This window comes from Mastomys coucha, unplaced genomic scaffold, assembly GCF_008632895.1.
Source record: "Mastomys coucha isolate ucsf_1 unplaced genomic scaffold, UCSF_Mcou_1 pScaffold5, whole genome shotgun sequence".
NCBI classification, from domain to species: Eukaryota; Metazoa; Chordata; class Mammalia; order Rodentia; family Muridae; genus Mastomys; species Mastomys coucha.
In genome coordinates, this window is record NW_022196911.1 from 41,771,910 (window position 1) to 41,785,396 (window position 13,487).

At 43.8% G+C, this 13,487-nt stretch overlaps 1 protein-coding gene across 2 annotated transcripts in view; it reads right to left on the reverse strand.

Moving 5' to 3' along the window:
- Positions 1–13,487, reverse strand: part of LOC116077331 (T-cell immunoglobulin and mucin domain-containing protein 2-like) — a 31,430-nt gene that overhangs the window by 11,552 nt on the left and 6,391 nt on the right. For both annotated transcript variants that reach the window (XM_031351805.1, XM_031351806.1), the window contains exons 2-4: positions 10,247–10,304; positions 7,502–7,834; positions 1,440–1,583 (exon numbers count right to left, since the gene is read on the reverse strand). In XM_031351805.1, the coding sequence (XP_031207665.1) occupies positions 1,440–1,583; positions 7,502–7,834; positions 10,247–10,295 (526 nt within the window). In that variant the 5' untranslated portion in view covers positions 10,296–10,304. The remainder of the gene's footprint in view (positions 1–1,439; positions 1,584–7,501; positions 7,835–10,246; positions 10,305–13,487) is intronic.

The window sequence follows — 13,487 nt, forward strand, 5'->3', positions numbered from 1 at the left end:
TTCTAAATCTCAGTTTTCAATAAAGTCAGGAACTTATCCATGTTCTCCAAACTCAGCTCATGAGCTCATCCTCCAAAGTACCAAAAGCTAAGAACTAAAAAGTTCTGTTAATCCTGAGAGATTCTCATAGTTCTTAGTGTGTTCAGCTGCCTGGAACAAAGTGGGTTTTTCACAAATCCTGTGCTCCAAAATCCTAGGTAAAGCCCCCAGGCCCCTGCAAGCGCGGCCTGTCACAGCCTCTGCAAGAGCGGTCTGTCACCCACTCCTTCAGGACTCTGCTGCTTCAGTGTATCTGCAGGCCAAGAGAGGTGAGGGAAATCAACACTTCCCATCAGTTTCCTTTATCAAAAAGAGCTCTTAAGCTTCCTCTGCTTGTCAGAATGGACTGGTTTTAGGAAGCTTTGAGAACATCTTGACCAGTGATCGTTTCACTCCTAGATGTGGAAGGTTTGACCTAACCTCGCCTTCAGGATGACAGGCTTCTTTCTTCTCCCCACGTTAAGTCATGCTACTACCCATTAATATTGAATATGAACTCTTACCTGTGGGCAATTTGAAATAAGAACTACATAGCCTCACTCAAAAGCATAAGCAGGTTTAATGATTTCCTAAAGCCTTCAAATTTGATGTGTTTTTTTTCCACCCCTACGAAGGTTATATTTTGTACTTTTCATTCTACATGAATGAACTAAAAGATGCTTAAAGCCAAAATAAGACATCCACTGATTCCTTTAAAGCATGGCTTTCTAAGTCTTCCTGTGAGTATATGACAATAGAACAAACTCTCCAAATATCTCTGCCCACAACAAGAGGCCTGGCCTTGGAGTTAGAAGCACTCAAGTAAACAGGGACAGAATCTCAGCCACTTTCTAGCTTCATATCCTCCACCAACTTTATGACTCTGTCAGTTCCTGTCACTATACAATGGGGACAGACCACAGCTATGTCAGACAGCTGTCTGAGAATGAACAGTGTGTCATAAAGCATGTAGACTCCTGCCCAGTGCTCAGGAAACATTGTTAGTTTCATGGAACTATGGTCTCAGATAGGTGGGACAATTTCAGAATGGACACAAAGGATCCACAGTGGCTCTAGTTCTCAGTCATTCCCTGTTTCTTCATCAGAAAGTCATTCTCAGCTGGACCAGGTTCCCACCATCCTCATCAGCCATTCTAGGTCTATGATCCACCTACATCTGCTACGAGTGAATGCCCTGGGAACCTGATAAAGAGAGACAGGTGTCTTCCATCTTCAAGCTGTTACACAACCGTGGGTGAATACAGCTTGAGCCTGGAAAATCACAGGCTTTGTGAAGCTGTTGTTCGGGACCCTGTCCAAAACTCTTCGCCGATTTTAAGCTTATGACTTGACTCAGTGTCTGTGTGTCCTACTGTCCCTCATAGGAAGGACTCTGGGCCCTGATACACCTTGGGTTTTACCTGGTTTGTGAGTCTGTGTGTGTGCTGATGTTGGAGGCGTAGAGGTAGAGACTCCTGTTGATGTTGGTACATGTGTGGATCTTGTTGAAACAGTCGTGGGTCTTCCTGTAGTTGCTGGTCTTGTTGGAGGACTTGTGGGAATTCCTGGATTTGGAAATCAAGATGAAAGCAAAGATCAGTCAAGCAAGAAGAGACAAGAGCTTCTGCTGTAGCACCAGTGAGAGGCTGTCCCATGGAAGAGGCTTGTCTTGTAAACGTTTGTTCTTTGTCATTGACCAACTAAGATGTGACAGGGTGGTGGAGACAGGCTCACATAGGAGGTAGCTGCAACTACAACATGGATGAGAACAGAGCCCATGTTCCCATGGAAACATTTTAAGAATGCCCAGTGTCAGGTCCTCAGATCTCTATCTCTGTGAACTGAGAAGGTTTGATGGCCGGAACTCCTTTCAGTGGTGACTGACTTCACCCAGTTTCCAGGCCCAGCATGTTCATCTCAGTCAGTCCTGAGAGGACACATCATACAGCCCTGCATCTGAGCATGTAGATCCCACAGAAGAGGCACAACACAATGGCAATTTGCATATTTGGTAGAAAATGGACACTGTATCCTATGTCTTCTTGCAATCTAAGGGAGAGACAGGATAAATATCTCTTATCCAAAGATGCTTGGGGCAAGATATTGCAGGAATTAAATTCTTTCTTAACAATTTGGAATATTTGTATAAAGATGCTATCTTATGGGTTAGGAGCAAGTATAAACATGGACTGAGCTAGCATCCACATGCCTTCTTTACATGTATAGCTTAAGGTAAGGTTATAGCTGTGGATAACGCTGCACAGGATAGTTTCATGTTGCAGGTACATTATCAAGTCTGTGCTCCAAAGGTTTCAGATTTTGGAGCAGGGCAGACTGGGGGTTTTGAATTGGCATGTTCAACCCGCAGCTCACAGACAATAGCGTCAGACTTGCTGGTGGCATCCAAACAGTACTGATGCTCTCGGTGTGCAGAGTTCCAAGATAGAGCTGAGGCAAAATGATGCTGGGAGGAAACAGTGAGAGAGGCACTCAGGCTCCTCTGTGTCAGCGGACACGTGCTCCCTGTAAGTCATCTGCCTGTCCTCACTGCCCAACCTAAGAACTAAAACCTCGGGGACAAGCAACAGTTGCTTTGAAACTCTTCTTTATGGGGATGCAGTACAATCCCTTAATCCAAGGTGTTTTCATTTTGAAATAAGAAAAAAAAATAGTGTTCCTACTATGTGTAGGGAAGCAGTGGGAGTAGAGCCCTTCCTTTAAACTGAATGAATTTAAATTTTCATGTCTTTGTGTGATGTCAGGTATGTGGATTTTCAGAATCTGTTCTCTCATCTGAGCATGTGGGCCCAGGGATTGAACTTAGGTCATCAAGCTTAGCAGTGGGCTCCTTTACCCATGCAGCGATCTCACTTAGGAGCTATTTTATAGAGGATCAGATAGCAAGGGGTTTGGGCTCAGAAACCTAAAAATAGGTGTTCAGGAGCAAGTTCTTCTGTTAAAAGGTTTGAAAGTCACTGCTGATAACTCAGCCAGCAGTAGAAGTGGCTGCGTCGCTATACATCTATTCACAGGTCTTATAATAACCTGGTTTGGCCCTGGGCTATTAGATTGTTACCTGACCCAATCTAAATGTATGGGCAGAGGCTTGAGCATAATACAAACCCTCCCTGGACAGTATAAAGTTTTAAAGAGGAGTAAAAGGAATCCTGAAGAAAATCTAGTGAGACGATCACTGTGAGAACAAAATGCAGGAAAGAAGTGGCACAGCAGCTTTTCTTTTCTTGCTCTGGGGCATTTTATCTCCCAAGTGGATGGGAAAATGAGGAGGAGCTGATGGGGGTCCTGAGATAGCTGAGGAGTCAGCTCAGTGTGCTTAAAACCTGAGGAAATGTAGACTTGGTTAAGATGAAATAGCTGCTAGCTCACCGATGGACTCGGTGGGTGGACAGTCAAAAGTGGCTTTGTAAGCACTGGTGTGTTAGTGAGTTTCTAAGGTATATAACAGCTTCAATTGAAATTAATAACTTAATACTATGGTGTCAGGCCCATTCCCCTTCTGGCGCTGGCTCTCTAAGGCCAGTGAGTTATACAGTGTTAGACAAGCGCCTTCCCAAAACACATTTTTTTTTCTATAATTTTGTTTACAACTCCCAGGCTCAGCCCCTACGTTGTTATTGTTTTGTTTGGAGGTTCAGCGACAGAACCTAAGGCTTCAGCAGTGCTAGACAAATTTCTATGTTCCCTATGACACTCTTTTTAGAGATTCAGCTCTGTGTGTTTGTTTGTAATGTTTGTATGTGTGATGAGTATGGGTTTATTCTTATGTGGGTAGGGACCATAGTCGCTGAGCTTCAGCCAGCCAGGGAAGTGATGTTATTTTACAGCTATGAAGTGATGCTCAGAACCTTGTTGCCTCTTCCCACAATGTGCCTCATATGTCTTTCTTTACACACTCTATGACTAGCTTCTTTTAAGCATAGTATTTTTGGGCAGCCAGAATAAGCGATCAGTTGGTAAAGGCACTTCACTTGCAAGCCTGGCCGCTCAACTTACATCCCTAGAACTCACATAGAGGTATAAAGAGATACTCTTTCCACAAGTTTGCCCTCTGACAAATTCATCATGGTATGTATACCTGCTACATGCCATATGAACATACACACACAATAATAAATACAGTTTTAAAAATTAACTTAAATACAAAACACAAATACAGTTTTAAAAATTAACTTAAACACAAAATACAAATAGATGAATGAATGATAAAACTAGAAGCAGGGAAACTACAGAATAATGTTCTTAATGTAAAAATTATATATAGAGGTTAGTATTGATTCCTATTGGCAGGGTAAACTCTAAGTAAAAGGAGAAGAAGAACAGCACCAGAAGCCAGGAAGTCCTCACAACCCACTGTTTCAGTCAGTGCAAGAAAAACAAGGATATCTACAACAAGAAGAACAATATAAAGCCCGGAGGTGGTGGCACACCCAGATCTCTGAGTTCGAGGCTTGCCCGGGTCTACAGAGCAAGATCCTGGGCTACTCAGAGAAACCCTGTTTCAAATAACAAAAGAACAAAAAAGAAAGAGTGTCATGCAGACTTTGCATGACGGCAGTATTTGAGGCAAAAACTTCAAGGAAAGTCAGTCTCCTGCCTCTGCATTGTCACCTGGCACCCCTAACTCAGAGGTAGCTCAGATATGTCCTCGAACTCGTGTGCTAAGTACCCACCAAAATATGATTTATTTACAGCGGGACAAAATCAGACATTGCTCTCTGACCTTCACCAAAGTTCCAACATCTTAAGATCCAAAATTCCAAACCTTGGCTTGGAATTTACCCATCTAGACTAATTGCCTCAGCATTGTGGGTAAGGCATTGAAGTTTACAGAATGGAAGTCTTATTCCAGAGCAAGGTCAAGTAAAATCCTCATTCCCAGTCAAGTACTGCAGCTGAACCACTCCTAGGAATTAGCAAGAGACAGGTTTCTACTTCCCCAAAAGATTAACATATGGGGCATTTTACATAGGATGGGCGGGACCTTGAGCCAAGAGTGTGTGTGTGTGTGTGTGTGTGAGAGAGAGAGAGAGAGAGAGAGAGAGAGACTGCATTCAGCAGTCTGCCTTCAGCATTCTGACTTGCTCGCACTAGAACCAGAACTTAGGTGGACTAGGACTTAGATTCATGCAGTCCATAGCGCCCCCCCCCGGCACCCCCCCCCAAGCCCAGAGCGCTTGGGCCCCCCGGGGGGGGGTGCAGCACCAGTCGAGATTCAAGAGATTTAGCATTGGAGATTTGAGCCTCTACCCTCCTGGCTGGCGCACCCGCAGCCCCCCAGGACTCCAGCCCGGCCCATGTGGCCCGAGCCCAGTGTTGCTGCGCCAGTCCAGAGGAGATGGCTGATGTTTTAGATCTAGTGTATTTTAGGTGGCTTCAGATGTACCAGATGTACCTCGACTACTGAGCTGTCAGATTTTTCATCTCTCTTTTGCAATGATTGTAAAAGCTTCATGTCATTTTTAAGAAATACACTCAGATCCCACACTACTTGTGTTGAGTCTGTTTGTCAAAGCCGAATCCCACAGAACAAAGGACCCTGTAAGAAACCCCAGTCCATGGCAAGAGAGAGAGAGAGAGAGAAAGAGAGGGGGGGGACATAATAATGCAGTACGTTCAGATTCAGGGCTTTTATGGACTTCTTACTGAGCATGGGCTTGCCCTTTAGAGCAGATCCCACAGTCTGAGAAGATCAAGCCACACACCCCTGCCACTCTCTGAGACACAGTTAAACTCTCTGTTCTGTGTACTAACAGCAGCCCCTGGCTTATGGACCTAACCAAGACCTGGCTACTCTTGTCACTTGTGCTATGGTGAAATAATCACAACAGGACACTCACTTTCATGACTAAAAGGTTATAAAAGTCAGACTTGGGCTGGAGAGATAGCTCAGTGGTTAAGAGCACTGACTGCTCTTCTGGAGGTCCTGAGTTTAAATCCGAGCAACCACATGGTGGCTCACAACCATCTGTAATGGGATCGACGCCCTCTTCTGGTGTGTCTGAAGGCAGCTACAGTGTACTTACATATAATAAATAAATCTTAAAAAGAAAAAAGGCAGACTTTCCCTGCGCTCTGGGGATTGAACTCAGATCCTCAGGAGGACTGCTGAGGAGATCATTTTGAAGGCTGTTGTCTGAAAAGGATGCTCTGTCTGCCATGCCTTTCTAGCCATGGCAGCGGTCACTCTCTCTTCTTCCTTAGCTCTCAGCCAATCTTGCTCTCTCTTTTTTTTTTTTTTTTGGTTTTTCAAGACAGGGTTTCTCTGTGTAATGTCTGCTAATATGGTATCAATCTTGTCTACATAGCAAGACCTTGTCTCAAAAACAGAACAAAACAAAAATAAAAACAACAAACAAAAAATCCAAGCAAAAACCAAAGGTGATAATATAGGCCAGTCTTATGCATAAATAAATTACATGAAAGGGTTATGCTAATCTATACTGAAATATTAACAAAGAAGAATAAAAAATACAATACAAAAGGCAAACATGAAATCCTGTGCTGCAGAGCTAGAGCTCAGGGTGACTCTGAGAGCAGCCTCAGCTACAGAGAGACTTGAGCTTCTTGGGTCACATGAAACCTCACCTCAAAGTGAATCTACATGAAAACAGGTGGAGTTCAAGTTTAACTCTGGGATTTCCTCATTTTCCTTCCCTGGGAGTCATCTAAGTCATTGCTTTGTCCTTCTAGAGTGGCACTGTCCAGTACATCATAAGCAGGTTTTTTTTTTTTTTTTTTTCCGAGACCGGGTTTCTCTGTATAGCCCTGGCTGTCCTGGAACTCACTCTGTAGACCAGGCTGGCCTCGAACTCAGAAATCCGCCTGCCACTGCCTTCCAAGTGCTGGGATTAAAGTCATGAGTCACCACCCGGCTCAGTCTTGCTCTTAATGTAGCTCCTTTCCAGGTTTTACAGAGAAGCCTCCCCTTCCCTCTCAGCCTCTTCATACCCCGTCAAGGTATGAAGTCTTACAGTGTGTTATTTCTGTCTAATGTTCTCTCTCCCAACTCCAGATCTGATCATGGCCATGAGGCTTCCTTGTTCTAATAAAGTTCATGGGAGGGAATTGTGTGCCAGGGTCTTTTAGAGGCTCGCTGCTGCCGTCCATCTGCCATTACACTGAAGAATGACCAGTGAGCAGGTGTTAGAGGGAAACACTGTCCTGTCAGGACATTTCCACTACTCAAACAACAGTTTCTGTGATATGATGTGAGACCTACTTCAAAAACCTATGGCAGGGCAAGGAAGAGAGTAGAACTCCCACCTATACCTGTGGCCTGTGCTCAGAAGGTCAGCTGACCACTGCTGAAGCCAGCTAGCTCATCTGCACAGCAGCACCTTGCATTGCCCGCTTTTCAAGGTAGAGCCGTGACAGTTTTACACAGGTGTTTTAATGACCTAAGGTGTAATTACAGAATAGAGGACTCAGTTCACTTGCAAGAAATCAAACGAAGAAAACTTACCTGGTTTAACCTCCAACGAATAGTCCACATAATAGAACGCTCCAGGTATCTCCACTACACAGCAATAGGGACCAGCATCACTCGCAACAGTGTTCTCTATCGTCAAGGACACATTTCCTTCTGAAATACTCCCCTTTAGCTGGTATCGACTGCTCCTCTGATGTGTAACCGTATATCCATTGGTCCAGATAAGTGTCCTTATGCAATAAGAATGGTGGCATTCGCCTTGGCCCCAACACGCGGGAACGATTCCACCAAGATGTGTGGAATAAATACACGGAAGTGTGACAGAGTGTCCCACCAGCCCCTGCACTGTGTGAGACTCCACAGCACCTGAGATTTTAAAAAGGGAAAAAGAAAGGGAGAGTTAATATTCAACATTCTCCCAAACGTTTGCTTTTAATTCATTTCAGAATAAGGGGTGGGGGGGCTAAAGTGGTATTGAACTTATGAGAGACAGAAGTGCTGAACAGCTTCAGCCTTTCCTTATCGTTGGTGGTTTCTGTATCTCTACGTGTGTGGGTGCGCGTGTGTATGCATGTGTCCACGACTGTGCGCGTGTACGTGTATGTGTACTTGTGTGTTTGTTGGGGCATTACAACTTTTGTAATAATTCTTTTTTTAAGATTTATTTATTTATTTTATGTGTATGAGCACACACTGTAGCTGTACAGATAGTTGTGAGCCTTCATCTGGTTGTTGGGAATTGACTTTTAGGACCTCTGCTCGCTCTGGTCAACCCCTTTCACTCCAGTTGGCCCTGCTCCATCCAGTAGACTCCACTCACTCAGTCCCTTCTCGCTCTGGCCCAAAGATTCATTTATTATATGTAAGTACACTGTAGCTGTCTTCAGAAGCACCAGAAGAGGGCTTCAGATCTCATTACAGATGGTTGTGAGACACCATGTGGTTGCTGGGATTTGAACTCAGGACCTTCAGAAGAGCAGTCAGTGCTCTTAAACACTGAGCCATCTCTCCATCCCCCAACCCCCTTGTAATAATTCTTCTGTAATTACAAGTTTTGTTCTTTCTTGGTTTTCTCAGCCAGGGCCTCACTTTGTAGCCTTGGTTGGTCTGGAACTTGCAGCAGAAATCAGGCTGACTTTCAAACTCCCAAAGCTCCTGCTGTTTCTACCTCCCATATCCTATATTAAAGACCCCTTTGTACAGCTTGACTTTGAAGTTTCTAAACATTTTTTTCTGCTGGCAGTCTTCCTCAGTATGATTACTTGGTAGACACATCTGTAAACAAAACAAGGATTCTGTGGTATAGTATTCACCCTGCTTCTTTACATCTCCTTTTTGTTCTTCCGTGGTGTATGTGTGTATGTGTGTGTGTGTATGTGTGTGTGTGTGTGTTTCCTTTGGACGAAGGGTCTCACCAAATACCTTATTTGGTTTAAGATCAAAATCCTCTCACCTGACTCCTGAGTGCAGGGTGATAAACGTGGGCCACAGAGAACAACTCAAATGTCTCATTTTTATACATTTAAAACTTTTTCAGAAGATGAGAACGTGGGTAATGCTTGGTACCCAGAACTCCCTTATATTCCCAGAACCTGGGAGGTAGAAGCAGGACATGAAGATTTCAGGGTGAGCTCTATCTAACCAATGAGTTCAAGACAGGCTTAAGCTTTGAAGACCCTGTCTCAAAGCATCCCCTCTCCTCCCCACAGTGCTAAAGACTACAAAATCACTGACCCTCCCAGCACATCTAATCAAAGAGCAGAGCCAAGGCCTTGTTTATATGGCATAACAGAACTTTAGTAACTTCAAAGTGAACTAACAGAAAAGATTTTAGGACATTATCAGGAAGGGCTGAGAATAAAATTCCTGATACCAACAGCTTCCAAGGTGGACTTTAAAGCAATTCTGTGGGCTGATGATGTAACTCAATGATACAATGCTTGGCTCGCCTAGGATAGCCCGAGTAAGATTCCCAGCACAGGAAAAAACAAATAAGTAACAAAACAATGAACTGTGAGACTCACTAATCATCAATATGTAAGGTCTAGGCTATGAGTTTTCATGTGACCTGAGAAAGTACTTTTCTTGTTGTATAAAGTGAGCATATTTCCTATTGGGAAACTCATTACTTGATTTTACCAAATACCTTCTTTAGAATCAAAAATACATGCTATTTTAATTAAGTCAGAAAAATAACATTTTGCATGAGTTATCTAAACTCTTTTGAGTTAGAGGCAGGAGGATCAAGGAGATTCTCAGCTACCTATGGAGTCTGAGGCTAGCCTGGACTAACAGAGCCCCTGTGTCAAAGACAATTATATTTTTTCTTCTTTTGCCCTTTTAATGAAAAGTTTTGAATTAGAATATTTTTAAATTGCACAATTGTTTAAATAAATTAAAAGGGACAAAGAGATATAATGAAGGTGGGACTTTGACTAGCCGTCCTACTTGGAAAGCATGGTTTGTGATTTTTTTTTTTATTACCCTTTGACTATCACATGCAGTCATGTGTACTCAATACTTCTCGGAACACATGCATGCTTGTGTACTCATGCTTGCTTGTCCATCACATGCATGCACCCCATGCCTTACATATTCTTGTGAACCATGTTTATTTAGCCATCAGTTTTGAAAGTCATACATGTTAAGGGAGTTCTTTGGACCTACAATTTATCCAGGTTCTCTGCTCACTACATAACCCATGATCAAACAAACCCAAGGCTTGTCATCTCTCCTGCCACCTCTAGCCTTCTCAGCATCCCCAGCCCATCCACTTACCTGGGAGAAGCAGTATGAGTCCTGAAATGAAGACGTGAAGAGGAATCATGGTATTGACCTGAAGGACAGTGGCAAGACACTCTGGTTAGCTGTGGCACTCAGCACACTATGTCTGATCAGGTCTTCACCCTGACTGTATGAATCCCACAGGCTTCTCTGCTAGGGCACCCTGTCTTCCTTCCAAACACGCTCTTCCTTTCCTTCTTCACATAGAGCCATCCATGACTTCTGGCCAGGACACAAAGCAACAGAGAAAACTGAGGGCAGACATTAGATTGTGTGCTCTGGGTAGAAGTCTAAGCCAAGGCCAGCCTTCTAATGGCAAAGATGCACTTGCCCTCTGATGGGCACAGTACTGTTTCTGCTCAGAGCCATACTGGTTGCTCCCTAAACCTCAACTACCTTAAACACAGCAAGATGGGCTGAGCTAGAATGCAGTCACATATGGTGACCAAGACCACATCTTCCCAGGGAATGTCTAGAGACACCTAGAAAAGCACCGGATACAGATGCAAATCTTAGATCCACAGAGCCTCTCACACGTAGATTTCATCCTAGGTAAAATAGCACTAATGTTTGCTCAGCTTCCTGGAGCATCTGCTGTGAAGGAGACCCTGAGCTATTTACTCACAGACACCAAATACTCAAGGAACCCCTAGGGCAGCTATCTTCAAGCCCATTTATCGAGAATGTTACATGTCTTCAGATTCCAATTTCTAGATTTCAGCTTTTGCTTCTTAATTGCTAAACCATAAAAACATGAGTAAGCCTGCCTAGTACTTCATTAACTCCATTTCTGGTCAGAAGATTCTCTGACTTCCTGTCAAAGCTGAAAGAAGGCTGTGACCAGTCTTAAAGATAGTACTAGCTTTTACGAAGCCACCGTAAGCTCAGCATTCAGGCCTAGGGTCTCACACTAGTCACAGTAACAGCCTCTGCACTTAGAGATCAGAAAACTAACGCTGCAAACTGTGTGAGCAAACATTGAGAATTTTCATGGACATTAGACAACTTTAGAACACATAAAACCCACATGATACATAACTATTTTACTTTAGAATATAAAAATAGTGAGCAGAGCCGGGCGGTGGTGGCACACGCTTTTAATTCCAACACTTGGGAGGTAGAGGCAGGCAGATTTCTGAGTTCGAGGCCAGCCTGGTCTATAGAGTGAGTTCCATGACAGTCAGGGCTACACAGAGAAACTCTGTCTCGAAAAACAAAAAACAAAACACAAACAAAAAAAAAATAGTGAGCAGAACATGGTATCTATCTCTTTAAGAGTTCTATTAAGGTAAGTAGGGTCATGGACAGCGGCATTCATTACCTTGAAAAAGTTGGCTACCATCTTGGCATGAAATAACTCTCACTGAGGTGTCACAAGGTGTCCTATGGCCTACTCTGTCAGAAAAGGAAGGGAACAGGCTTTGATGGTGAATGGCCTTTTTTACATTCCCAAAGGTAACCTTCTCACCTTCTGAAATTCAACTGAATAACTAGATGAGATCTATCGTGCAGTAAGCACCTTGTTGGCTGCCTGGAATCCTTTTACTTTTGTATTTACATGTTTGAGAAGAACACTTGAGTCTAACCTGAACACCAGAGTTTGAGTTGCAGTTCCCGGTTGAAGCCACCCCTCTTAAGACGACCCTGCAGGCAGACTGAAGGGATAGAACTCTGTTTCAAGAGCCATAACAAACATTAATTCCTACCTGTCAGTAGGTAGGAATTCCTACCTCAGTAGCTATTTGCTACCAATGCCTGTATGTCACCTACCATCCTTTTGAGAGCCAGAACAACTTCTGTGTGCTTCTGGACACGTGTGAACACATGTGGTCAGAGAGGAGCCATCTGGAGGATGCTCTGGCCTTCTATTTACAGGCCTCGGGGGTTGAACCAAGGACTGGTGGAAAGTGCCTTTATCTATTGAGCCATCTCATGGGCTCAAGGGCCGGCTCCATTTTGCAATGGGAAAATGTAGGAGAACAAATGCTCAAGTGTCTCACACAGAATTGAAACGCGTCATATTCATTTAGAAGGCAAGATGTTTCCATTCTAGTTGTACTACAGCCTAAGGCCAGGCGAACATCAATGGCAATCAGAAGGATTTTTGAACAGATTTTTTTTTTTCAATGCAGTGATTGCTAATAATCTGAGGATGGAGGAGTGTGAGTCACACCAACAGGGATGTAAAATATCCAGAATTGTGCAAGCAGTTTACATGGATGGGTAAGTGAGCAGCTAACAAATAAATTCACAAACAATGAGACAGATGGTAAGTGTATAATCAGACCATGGCAAGTCCCACTGACAGCCCTAGCTCAGAGCTCTCTCAAGGAGCAGGGGCCTGATTTCTTGCCCAGAGGTTTCTGCAAATTCTCACTTATGTGGTCCCTGCCCAGGGCTCAGATTTGCTGTACTGACCACCTGTCCCAAGGCCAGGAGGACTTCCTTCCCAATTCATCACCTCGGGTCTTTTCTAAATGGTATTTGTGTTGACTCTTTTTCCTTAACCTACAGTCTTTACTTTTCTCTTTTTTTACTGAACCTTGCTTAATGTCTCAGACATTCTCCCTGGATCACCTTCGGATTTAAGACATGCAAGATTTGAGAATGGCTGCCCCCATCTGTGTACACAGTACTCATAAACCTAAGGTTGGAGGATTGCCATGAGCTTAAGGGCAGCCTGGACTACATACTAAGTACTAAGCTAGCCAACACTATAGAGTAACAATCAATAAAGCAAAGAGCAAACTGAAGAAGGCCTGGTGGCAAACTTCTGTAATCCTCGCATAGGAAAGGCTGAAAGGAGGACTGTCAATGCCTGAGCTAGCCTGGGCTACAAAGAAGAAAAAAATAAAGAAGAAAAACAAAAGCAAGTGACAGGCAGGCTAGGAGCTGAAGGAGAACAGATGAAGGACAGATTGCATAAGCAGTGAGAATGTGGAAATGGTGGGAGCTGAGGAGCAGAGGCATCAAATAACCAAATCCTCGGGGTTGAAGTTCCCCACAATAGCCCATGGGCTTCCACAAGACCAGATACTGAGCCCTAACACTGCAGAGGACACAGTACAGTGCAATGTCTTATGGTTTTATTTGTTACCATTGTAATACACTGACTCCTCGTAGCTGTGTATGAATGGGAGCATGCCATGGACTCATGAGAAGGGGAGAAAAGCTCTCTCTGGAGTTGTTTCTCACCTTCCACCTTTAGGAGGATTCCACATCAAACTCAGCTGCC